This window comes from Thalassophryne amazonica, chromosome 13 (genome assembly GCF_902500255.1).
Source record: "Thalassophryne amazonica chromosome 13, fThaAma1.1, whole genome shotgun sequence".
Classification (NCBI taxonomy): domain Eukaryota; kingdom Metazoa; phylum Chordata; class Actinopteri; order Batrachoidiformes; family Batrachoididae; genus Thalassophryne; species Thalassophryne amazonica.
In genome coordinates this window covers 31028229-31041112 of record NC_047115.1, presented here as the reverse complement: position 1 = coordinate 31041112, position 12884 = coordinate 31028229, and the positions used below count along the sequence as shown (strand labels likewise).

Sequence of the window (12884 nt, the reverse complement as noted above, 5' to 3'; positions counted from 1 at the left end):
TGTGATGACACGGACCCACAACAGGGGGCGTAAATGAATGGGCAATGGAAATACGAAGTAACAATTTTAATGTTGTGAAATGTGCACAACGGATACAGATACAATGCAATACTACGGTCAGTTATAAAGTTGGTGTCATGTGGGCAGGCTCGAGGATAGGAGACGCCCGTCCAGAGAAGAGTCGGGACCCACACGATTTCCACCGCCAACGGATCTGGAACACCCCTGAGCCACCAAGTCCTGAGTCCCCAGGTGGCCACTGTCTCCAGCTGTCAGATCAGGTACTGTACTTCCTCCGGTTATCCGTGCAGACTCCACTACACAAGTGTAAGAGTGAAGAGTGGAGAACGCCAACTCTTACCACTCCCTCCAACTTGGCTGTCAGTGGAGAAGCTGCAAACTCAGAAGATGCAATCGCTACCAGCACAGATGTGAAAGATGTCACAACTTACTTTGCTGAATAATATGGCTGAGTGTCTACCTGAACGGTTTAGACGATTTCTCGGCAGAGGTGTGGTGTCTTCTCCAGGCTTTTATGGGTGAGGCATGATGAGTAGATGAGTGACAGCTGTCAAAGTTCCTGGTGCTCCTGGCGGCGACTGCGCCCTCTGGTGCCTGAAGCCCGCCTTCAGGCAGGGCGCCCTCTGGTGCTGGGCCAGCAGTACCTCCTCTTCGGGCGGCCCACACAACAATTTGTTTTTGCATAAGTTTGAAAAAACAACAGATCATAAGTTTAGGATAAATTACTTATCATGAATTTAATTTTCGAAGTGGCACTAATGAAACACTGAACATAATTTCGCTTGCATAGACTGATTTTGGAGATCAAGCAATAATTGCAGATGGGCTTTCTGAGGTCCCAGATAGCTTTTCTGATTTCCTTTTCTAACTTTCAGAATTTAGTAAATTAGCATATGGTCCATTGATACTTATGTGTAGACACTAGTCCCTAGAGGCAACTATTTTTGGTTTCAAATCTGGGCAAATGCAGTCCCAGAAAATTCCGAATGTGACAAACAAGTCACATGACATGTAAATGTGACAGCAGAAACAAAGATACTATTCTGACATGGTTTTGCACATAAGACTGACATGGTTTGCACATAAGACTGGCATAGCATGTTTCAAGTACACACATATATGTCAGAAGGTGGTGTGGGGGGGGGGACATACCATATTCTGTCCCCCCGGTTGAAAAGGTGGGGGGAGGGGACATGTCCCCCTGTCCCCCACCAAATTGCACACATGGTAATAGTCAGTCAGTGAAATTGACAATAATTGTAATCAGCCATTTTTGTCAAACATTATCAACTTTATTTCGGAGATGTCTGAATCCTTTAAGTTCTTAGCAATAATTACATAATGAATTTTGGTAAAGCTACTTCTAGACTATAATATCACTGTCATAAGTCATAAATAACCAGTAAACTGAAATAATCCCATAGGTTCTTTAAAAATAATCTGTTAAAAATGATTATATACACTACCAGTCAAAGATTTGGATGCACGTCCCAACCTTTGACTGGTAGTGTATATAATGTCCCTTTTTCACCATGCATGAGACATTATGGAACAGGAGAGCTGTTGCACCACAGTCTTTCTGCAGTAAACAACTGTTATGTAATGTCAACATAATCCAGAGATGTACTGTAACTCGGTTATTTCCTGACTCACATTCCTCCAAACTCCTCATGTCCAAGATTCTTCTTAGAACCATTTCTCTGTCTGTTGCACATTACATCCTCTCTCTTTTTTCTTTTAGTGTTTCTTCCTTCTCCTTCCCATGAGTGTAATTAAGTTTAAACATGGCCGATGATTGTCACAGACGCTGTCTGTCTTTTCAGTCTCGCCATAATTCCCCTTCATAATGTCGTAATGATTATGATTGAGGTATTTAGGTGTTTGTTGACAGCACTGATACTGATAGTCAGCAGAAAACTTGACGTGAAAGTGTGATTACATCATAGCACCTGTTGCTGCATTGTCAGCTCACATTCCCAGTGGGGCCTCTTGAATGCTTTAGCCTGTGCAGAGTTTAAAAAAACAGTGCTGTAAAAATATGGTATCTCTTGGACAAGTGTCAGCAGCCTCTGTGTGAAAAGTGCACATAATGCTTGCACTCTTGAGTTTTGTTCCAAGTTGTTTGGGTGTTGCCATAGGAATAGTTTTTGCACCTGTCCACTGGTGCTCTGAGCATATCCAGGCAGTACCCTGGGGTTGATATTGTCATCACTTCTGCTCTTTCTGTCTTTGTTGTATCTATCTATCTATCTTAGTTGTGTGCATTTAGATACAGGGGATGTAAAACAATTCAGGGATAATACCTTTTTTAATGGAATGTATTGATTTGTTTTTGATTTGGCATGGTATGTTGTAATCCAATACAATTATTTCTTTAATGTAGCCATTAATTTTCCATGATAAATTTGAAAGAGCCAATACATATTTCATGGAAAACCAGACACCTTTTCCAGGGTTTTGCTACTGTGTTGCAGCACATTGGCATGCTTGCATTTTGTTTGCCAGTGTGGGCAGCACCATATACAGTAACAGAAAGCACAGCGTAGAAGCCCAGAAAAAAAAAACAGCTGTTGTTAGCACGGCATAAATAGCACAGCATAACATAACCTTCCTGTTCTGAACTGGTATTACATTATTAAATTGTGAACCGCAAAATTCAATTGGGTACTACTTAGGGCTGTTTGACATGAAAATTCAGTAAGGTATATCTTATATATTATATTCAAATTCTAAGGTGGAACTATGCTAGTATACTAAGCTTTATTTAAACATCTAAAAAGGAAGAGTAAAATAGAAGAGTAGAAAAGAGTAGAGTAGAGCCACTTAGGTGCCTGGTCTTGAGAACCAGGGATGGTAGGTTGAAAAACTTTTTTATCCCATGGGAACTCTCCCTACCCACCCAAGCGGCTCAAGAAAAAGGTATATATAATAATAAATAATAAGACATAAGAAAGATAAAACATCATATATAACTTATATTTAAATATTAAGGGTAATAAACAACATATACAATAAGTATGGTACTATATAATATACAGGAGTAGGTATTAAATTCTAAATATTAATACAGGAGAAGATTGTAGTATAGGTAATATAGTATGTAGACTAGAAGTAAAATTAAATTATAGTTAGTGGGCTAAGCTATAAATCTGGCATTTTATTATAGAAACAGAAGCTATGATGTAATGTGTAATGGTATCTATCTAAAGTAACTCTGTTAGCATGCTATAGGAATGTTGATGTTGATTTTGTTTTTATCTCACAGGCAACGTTAACATTTCTGTGACCACTCTTGCAAGAGAATTGTACTTTTAAGACATGGAAATAGAAGCAAAACCATCGAGCAGTCCGCAGTACATTGAGACTGATTCAGAGGTCTGTGTATCGATATTGTTGTATCTCTTACTTTAAAATGGATTTTTAAATCAAGTTGATTTATTTATCTGTCTATCTCAAATGTTGTGTTTTTCATCTTGTGCCTGATTGGTTAGGATATGGATTCAGGAAAAATGACAAGAAACAATATTATCCTCACTGAAGTGTGTGTGTGTGTGTGTGTGTGTGTGTGTGTGTGTGTGTGTGTGTGTGTGTGTGTGTGTGTGTGTGTGTGTGTGTGTGTGTGTGTGTGGTGGTGGTGGTGGGGGATCTTGGTGAAACCCGATCATGCTCAAATTAGATACACTGATTTGGGATATCCAGTTCAAATTTGCAGAAATTTGGATAAATCTTGATCAAGTTATCATATGAACAAGAAACTGTGACGGGTGAACGGACAAACAGAGAACATTTGTATGTTCTCCTTGTGGCCTTACCGCTGGTGGCAGTTTAATGAAACATACATTATTCCCCAACCTCATCTGCTGTCTGTTTCAGAGGAGAGGTGGGTGGGGGGTTTCCAAGGTCTGAGAGAAATTTTGAGTTTTAGCAAAGGCGGTTGATGACTACAGTGAAGAAAGAACCACAAAAAAAGAGACCAAACCACTTCTCACTGGAGAAATCCCACAAACAACTGCTCCAAGCCCAGACAGAGCTGGTCCAACTTTACCCTCTAAGCAGGCCTGATTCTGTTTGTCTATCTGGTTCTTCTTGGCTCGGTCGGTCTCGACCGAGACTATTCTCTAGCTCTGATTTTCCCAACTGAGTGTGCTTTAATTTGATGCTTGCCGAGTTTGTTGTTAAACAAAGCACATCTGGAACAAGGCAAGGCAGAATGAACACAGATCCAATCCCGCGGTTACTATAGGATGCTCTCAGGCACGTTTACAGATCTGCCATGGTTCACGAGGAAACGCCAAACTCTTGACTGTGATACTAATACAGGCTGATACCTGTTTAAAACATTAGTATTGAGAGTGTCTTAAGCAATCAAGAAAATATGTTCATCTATCATACACAACATATCTTGGTAGTACACATGATAGTACACATGCTGAAACACTTACAAAGAAGGAAGTGGTGTATGCTGTCATCATAAATTACAACATATGCTATACATTTTCTACCTCGTTTTCTCAAAGGATCTATAATGTACAATGCAGTTGTGCTATTGCTTCAACAGAGTTCACATCAAAGTCTAGATTATCTGCTCTGATGATTTCTTAATCTTATATGGAATTTGTTGTTGAGGGTTTATTTTTTTATTTTTATTTTTTTCAAATGAATATGGGTGATGTAACCTTGTCTGGTGCCCCAGAGATCAAAGTGGCCTGCTTTGTTTTTACTTGACACAATAGCTTTTCAGAGGTTCAGTAATTACAGCCTGTGTTGCAGTCATGCAACAAGGAGAATATCTGTTCCTGGAAAGTCTACAAGCCTTTGTTTTTATCTGTGTGGCTTGGCTGAAAACTCAGTACGTTAACTTTGAAAAAGTAAAACCAGCTTGGAGACACACCATCTGTTTATGTCAATGCTTCTGATGGTGAATACAGATATATGTAGTAATACATACTAAATAAATATCTTTATTCAGGACAGTAAACAGTATTAAATACAGCACACTGAGTCTCTTTATAGCAGGGTCCTCACACATTCAAGCATTCGATTACCATTCAGACGCCATTAGTCAAATTTAATAGCATAGCACATTGTGACTAAAAATTAAAATTGTTATAGATCACAGATTAAAATTCAAAGTCAATAGAACATTAAGAGTGTCTTCCATTAAATAAACAGCACATAAATATCAATAGTAGCACAGAGGCTGAGAGAGACAGTAAAAGAGGGAAATAGGGGACCAGCCCCAGTGTTTACTATAAGCAGTGGTGGGCACAGTTCCGCTAACCACTAATTATCGAAGCTAACATTTTTGTTAGCGGATTAGCATTTCAGATAACTTTGAAAACCATCACCCGACCAATTAGCTTCCGATAAATTTAGTTCCAATAACTTTTAGACTATTTTTGCAGGCATAGTAAATAAAGCTTAATGGGCCTTTCACACTGAACGCATCGGAAGCATGAGAAGATCGGTCTAAAAAGCATTATTTTAATGAGACGCGTTGCTTTTTAGAAGCGTTGCATCAAAAGCCGAGCTAAAGCGACGCTTCTGACGGGAGCGTGCATTGCCGCTTGTTGGCAGGCTGACACGGTCAAAGTTCAACCCAATCCAACTTTCGACACTCTGAGCTGTGACGTAGCTTCATGCTATCCAATAGGAACAATGCGTCGGGCCAAAACACGGAAGACTAGTGGCAGAAACCACTGATCTATACAAAACAGATCGGTGCAGAAACCGCTGATCTCTACAAAACAGATCGGTGCAGAAACCGCTGATCTGTACAAAACAGATTGGTGCAGAAACCGCTAATCTCTACAAAACAGATCGGCGCAGAAACCGCTGATCTCTACAAAACAGATCGGCGCAGAAACCGCTGATCTGTACAAAACAGATTGGCGCAGAAACAGCTGATCTCTACAAAACAGATCGGTGCAGAAACCGCTGATCTCTACAAAACAGATTGGCAGAGAAACCGCTGATCTCTACAAAACAGATCGGTGCAGAAACCACTGATCTCTACAAAACAGAAATGTGTCACAGGACTGCTGATTTATAGAGCAGTTTTCTGAAGAAAAATCCTTGGACATGTTTTTTGTTGTTTGTTACCTCAAAATTTCTGATTACTGTTAAAAAAGTTTAGAACACTTGTAATTAAAATAGCTAAATAAATCAATAAATGGTTCTTTAGAAACCTTTCATCAGTAAATTAAAACCACCTGTTATTTCAGAATAGATAATTTCTTGTTTAACATAAGGAACCTTGGACATTTATTTTTAGACAAATGAAATAACATGGAAGTTTTTAAGTCTGGTAGATTATTTATATCTCATTTCAACCAGAAAAACAGACACTGTAAATAAATACAAATGTTTATTATAAATGCAAAAGGAAATAATTTAACAATGCCTGCAGTCACTGCCTGAACCACAGCGTCTGCAGTGATGCGGTCGCTGTATCGGACCGTCGTGGTGAAGAGAGAGCTGAGTAGGGGGGCAAAGCTCTCAATTTACCGATCGATTGACGTTCCGATCCTCACCTATGGTCATGAGATTTGGCTCATGACCGAAAGAACGAGATCGCGGGTACAAGCGGCCGAGAAGAGTTTCCTCCGCAGGGTGGTTGGGCGCTCCCTTAGAGATAGGGTGAGGAGCTCGGTCACTCGGGAGGAGCTCGGAGTCGAGCCGCTGCTCCTCCACGTCGCAAGGAGTCAGTTGAGGTGGCTCGGGCATCTTTTCCGGATGCCCCCTGGACGCCTTGCTGGAGAGGTGTTCCGGGCATGTCCCATTGGGAGGAGGCCCCGGGGAAGACCCAGGACACGCTGGAAGGATTACATCTCTCGGCTGGCTTGGGAACGCCTTGGGGTTCCCCCGGAGGAGCTGGGGGAGGTGTGTGTGGATCGGGAGGTCTGGGCGGCTTTGCTTGAGCTGCTGCCCCCACGACCCGACTCCGGATAAAGCGGAAGAAAATGGATGGATGGATGGATGGATGACTGCAGTGTGATTGTAAAGTAGGATTTCTGTGACATAAACCTCATGATGATGATTTTTTTATATAGTCATTTCAACTTGTAATTACATCAAAATATGTAATTGCCTTTAATGTTGTTATCAGGACAGTCATTTCTAAAATATGAATTTGAGCACAATAAGTGGAGAGCTTCCACCTGTGCAAATGTCTTTTGACTTTGATTTCTCTGACATTTTTAATGATCTGTTCATTTATTGTTAAAATATAAAATGAAACAGCTTTTTAAAAAATAATAAAATAGTTGCTGTTTAAAGAGCCATTTATTTAGAAGCAGGTGATGTTCTGCTGGATTCTTGGGACCAGATGAAGGTCTCTTCTGCAGCTTTGACCTCTGGTGGTGTTCCTGAAGACACGTTTGTCCTATTTTGATGAGCAGAGATGTTTTCTTTCGACTGGACTTCATGGTATTCAGCTCATCAATGGAAGTTTTTGAAGTGCATCTGTATTTAGGTTGTCTCCACAGCAAATGTTCCTGATTAGGACAAATAAAAAATATTTCTTAAACTATAAAGAAACACTAAACAGTTTATATATAAAAAAGAAAAAAAAATGGAAAAAAACAATAGGGGAAAAAAAAAACGCCCCCCCAAAAAAGTTATTTAAAGTTGAGCTTTTGTGGTGTCTGAAAAAAGTTGTAGCTTTATTTGGTAAAAATAGAAAAGACTGAACCATTTACAAATTAAAGTGTTCACTCAGATCAACTGTGCTAAAAGGGTAAGCTAACGTTAGCCGATCAATAAACCTTCACAGTAGTGCAGTAAACGTCACGTTTTACTTTTATATTATTCTCATCTCGATAAAGCTGCAGAACTAAACTCCACTGGTCAAACTAGGACTTCACATATATCCAAAAAGTGGGAGATTTCAGACTGAGTGGGTCTGCTCCATTCCCCCGGCTGCCTGCCTCGCTCTGCCCAGGAATGATGCCCCAAATCTGGCTTCTCGTTGCGGGTCGGCCTGCTGTCAGTCCTCCCTCAGTCGGCGTCACTCCGAAAAGTAACTGTAAAAAAAAAGCTTTTCCCAGCAGGGTGATGGGAAAATCATTCTACTGCTGTTTTTTTAAAGCTTTTTTGTGGTTCAGGCAATGCAATTTCAAGATGGCAATCGCTCAACTTTTTTCAGGTTGTGGAAACAGCCAGAGTGTGACATAGCAATTTCCACCCCCCCTTGACACTTCCGAAGTTAAGCAACTGACGTCACGATGCGTTGGAAACGCATCGGCCTGGCATTACGACGCTTTGGAAAGCTTTGACACATCGGCCTGACGTGTTCAGTGTGAAAGGCCCATAACAGTTAAGTCTAAAATAAAAGATTTTAGTGCCTACCTGTTATGTTTTGTAGCAGACGGACAGCCATGAATGGCAGCGCTCAATCCTCTGCAGGCAGAGAAAAGCTGACTACTGGAGAGAAATGAAGACAAAAAAAGATAATTATTTTTAACCCCATACAGACTTGTATACTAGTTACCTGTAGTTCCTAGGGTTTGTAAGAGTAGAATGGGAGGCAGAGCCTTCAGCTTTCAGGCTCCTCTCCTGTGGAACCAGCTCCCAATTCGGATCAGGGAGACAGACACCCTCTCTACTTTTAAGATTAGGCTTAAAACTTTCCTTTTTGCTAAAGCTTATAGTTAGGGCTGGATCAGGTGACCCTGAACCATCCCTTAGTTATGCTGCTATAGACTTAGACTGCTGGGGGGTTCCCATGATGCACTGAGTGTTTCTTTCTCTTTTTGCTCTGTATGCACCACTCTGCATTTAATCATTAGTGATTGATCTCTGCTCCCCTCCACAGCATGTCTTTTTCCTGGTTCTCTCCCTCAGCCCCAACCAGTCCCAGCAGAAGACTGCCCCTCCCTGAGCCTGGTTCTGCTGGAGGTTTCTTCCTGTTAAAAGGGAGTTTTTCCTTCCCACTGTCGCCAAGTGCTTGCTCACAGGGGGTCGTTTTGACCGTTGGGGTTTTTACGTAATTATTGTGTGGCCTTGCCTTACAATATAAAGCGCCTTGGGGCAACTGTTTGTTGTGATTTGGCGCTATATAAATAAAATTGATTGATTGATTGATACAGACCTGCCGTCGTATTACTATGTCATATTAAATTCAATAGATGGCAGTGTAGATCCAGTAGATGGCAGTGTTCATGGCAGTGCAAGCAGCCACACATTCGCTAAAAGTGCTTAATTACAAACAGAATTTTCACTTTTGAAATTGCCTTTTTTTACAGATAAAAAATTACATATTTACACATACAGATTTATTTGTAAAACCCACCACACATAACGTTTCAGTAACTTGTTGTGTCTTATACCAACCAGCCAACCACTGATGTCAGGAAACTAATCTTCCCATAATGCACTGCAGCATGTGTGTCTAAATGCTAAAACCTTCTAAATTAGTGCATTACTTTAAAACTGAAACATATAGCTGATATTTTCACTTTGCAAAACGACAGATGTGACATTAACTTCAATAACATGTCCAGATTTAGTTTGTTTAAAATTTTAACCATAAGTCAAAACTGTATGCCTGTAGGTCTGTATGGTGTTAAAAATAAATTATCTCTTTTTGTTTTTCTTCTTCTTCCTTTTCTTTCTCTCTGGTCACCAGGGCTCTTTTGCTGAGAGAAAGCCGATCTTTTATCTGTAACCTCTGCTACTTTTTTTTTTAGAGGTTTATCGGTTTAGCTTTATAAAAGATAACTTTTCAGTTAGCAGATTAACGGTAATCAAAGCTAACTTTTTGGTTATGCCCACCAGTGACTATAAGACACTGATAGTTGGTGGTAGTGAAAATTCATTACAATGCTTTAATGATGTAAGTCTGATCAAGACCTTGAGGTCCAATAGAGCTGGTCCTTATCCCCGGATTCTGTAGCATGAAGCACGTGACCATCTGCAACTCCCCCTTGATGGGACACAGTCCAACATGTCCCTCATCCAAGGTTGGTATCCATTTGCAGCTGGGTGTCCTGAGATCATGTAGATAATGTGTCTTATCCAAGAAAACATGCAGGTGGTGTGACTGGAAAATGAAAGATCATCAGTGCTGGCATTACTGCAGGGCGGTTGTATGGGGGGAGGTGATGGTGTAGTGGTTAACCGGTGGGCTTGAGACCAGAGGATCTTTGGTTCAAAGGCCTGCCTGATATCTGTAAAAATTGATGAATGAGAGGCCTCATTGGGAACTGTTTTAGTTTTTGATTCAGATGGAAAATCGCTATATAAATGCAGTCCATTTACTATTTCTTCAATGCCTTAACCCACAAACTGATTTGGCACTGTCTGTTTCTAAGCATAAAACAAACAAACATTTGGCTTGAAAGAAATATAGGAGCAATAATGGTGTCCAAATTTTGTTTTGATAATTTGGAGAAAAGCTGATCCAAGAAAAAAATCTAAGCACAGGGAAGTGTGTGGACCTTAAACGGGACAACAGTGAAAAAAATAACCCACACATGGTCTCGTGCCGCAAGAACATCATAGCTAGAAGACCTTTTCAGAAGATACCCTTATTCATTCGCTTTCAACTTACTTTCTACACCTGCTAGATAAAAAGTTCATGTGGTTTTATTATCAATACTCCCCAATGATTACTAGTTATTTTTTCAGTTCCCCCTAATGGCAAAGTGGAATAAAAAGAATGCTTTTGAGTCTCACTGTATGCTGCTGTTTCTCACATTTCCAGATGCAAATCCTCGACAAATTTCCAATTGAAGGAGGACAGAAAGACCCGAAAAAGAGGATCATTCCATTTTTGCCAGGTGATAAACAGACACAGCTCAACAGAGTATACAGGAAACTGTGATTTCACAATCAGACCATTAATCCAAGAGACTGCAGTTCTCAAACACTCTGCATGTGCAAGCGAAAATAAAAGGCCTTCCTGACATTTCCATAAACAACCACTGTTTGTTGGACGCCTTCATACAACATAGCTTTCGCCTACCACATTGCTTTGTGTGATTAACTGCCAAACTCCACCCAAGCTAAATCAATTTGCAGTCTGCCATGGCAGTAGGTGGCTACTAGAGAGTGGGTTTTCTAAGCTGATAGAGTCTTTGTGGCCCAAAGCAGAGATGAACATTGAAGAACCTCTTTGCTCAACAAAGCTCAAATCTGTTCGCTGCTTTTGTTGTGGTCTACTTGTATTTCCACCAAGGGGTGAACTGCATCCAACAATGAGCATATATAATTTCACAACCATAGAGAAAAAAATTAACTAATTACAGCAACTTTTATGTATTTATGGTGTGTCAGACCTTTTGGGGGGTATTGTTGTAGAGATAGCGGATATAACAAACATTCATTGTGGACAATCTTTACTCAAATATGTTATGGTAAAAAATATTGACAAACATACTTTATACTGCTTGTATGTGGCTTGTGTCATAATTTTTACTCCTAATTTACTTTAATAAACTACTTTTAATGACTAATGCTTAAGCTACTTTGCCCATGTGTTGCAGATCAAAATGTTCAGAGCAGTCTCAGCTTTATGAATTAGAAACTGTATTAATTTGTCTCAAACACCCTATAAAAGATGTAATTTGGCTCAAGAGTTGAATATATGAAATGCATTTTTAGAAATTCTTTAGATTTTGAGCAAAAATACAACTTTATTCATGTGGATGAACTGTTTTGGTGTTCGAAATGGCTTGACCAAAGTTTTTGGTTCACAGAAGTAGTGTAATATATGAAACCTTGTTAGGTCAGGGATGTGCAAATTGAAAATATGCAAGAGAATTTCAGTCTCTCATAGTGAGTGGCAATATTGCCCGTTGTTGTATATTACCAGTTCTTTGAGTGATTTTGATAAAATGATACTTGTGAAGACTGCATACTACATATCAAACTTCATTAATTCCTTCCATCATTCATTCCATTTACACTACTTTATATTTGTTGATTGGCCCATGGCCAGAATAATTTTTAAATAACAATAATCTTCTTCTTTGTCTTTCGGCTGTTCCCGTTAGGGGTCGCCACAGCAGATCAATCGTTTCCATCTCACCCTGTCCTCTGTATCTTCCTCTGTCACACCAACCACCTGCATGTCCTCTCTTAGCACATCCATGAACCTCCTCTTTGGTCTCCCTCTTCTCCTCCTGCCTGGTGGCTCCATCCTCAGCATCCTTCTCCCTTTATACCCTGGGTCCCTCCTCTGCACATGTCCAAACCATCTCAATCTCGCCTCTCTGACTTTGTCTCCAAACTGTCCCACCTGCGCTGTCCCTCTGATATGTTCATTCCTAATCTTGTCCATTCTTGTCACTCCCAAAGAGAATCTCAACATCTTCAGCTCTGCCACCTCCAGCTCTGCCTCCTGTCTTTTTGTTACTGCCACTGTCTCTAAACCATACAACATAGCTGGTCTCACTACTGTTTTGTAAACTTTCCCCTTCACTCTTGCTGATATTCTTCGGTCACAAATCACTCCTGCCACCTTTCTCCACCCACTCCACCCTGCCTGCACTCTCTTCTTCACCTTTCTACCACATTCTCCGTTACTTTGAACAGTTGACCCCAAATATTTAAACTCATCTACTTTCACCACTTCTACTCCTTGTAACTGCACTATTCCACTGGGCTCCCTCTCATTCACACACTACTGACTTTCATTCCCCTTCTCTCCAAAGCATATCTCCACTTCTCCAGACTAGACTCAACTTGGTCTCTACTCTCACTACAGATCACAATGTCATCTGCAAACATCATAGTCCATGGGGACTCCTGTCTGATCTCATCTGTCAACCTGTCCATCACCACTGCAAACAAGAAAGGACTCAGAGCTGATCCTTGGTGTAATCCCACCTCCACCTTGAATGAGTCTCCATTTCGCTCTT

General features: G+C 40.4%; 1 protein-coding gene across 2 annotated transcripts in view; it reads left to right on the top strand.

Moving 5' to 3' along the window:
- Positions 1 to 12884, top strand: part of LOC117524031 (SH3 and PX domain-containing protein 2A-like) — a 142217-nt gene that overhangs the window by 25764 nt on the left and 103569 nt on the right. For both annotated transcript variants that reach the window (XM_034185758.1, XM_034185757.1), the window contains exon 3: positions 10727 to 10802. In XM_034185758.1, the coding sequence (XP_034041649.1) occupies positions 10727 to 10802 (76 nt within the window). The remainder of the gene's footprint in view (positions 1 to 10726; positions 10803 to 12884) is intronic.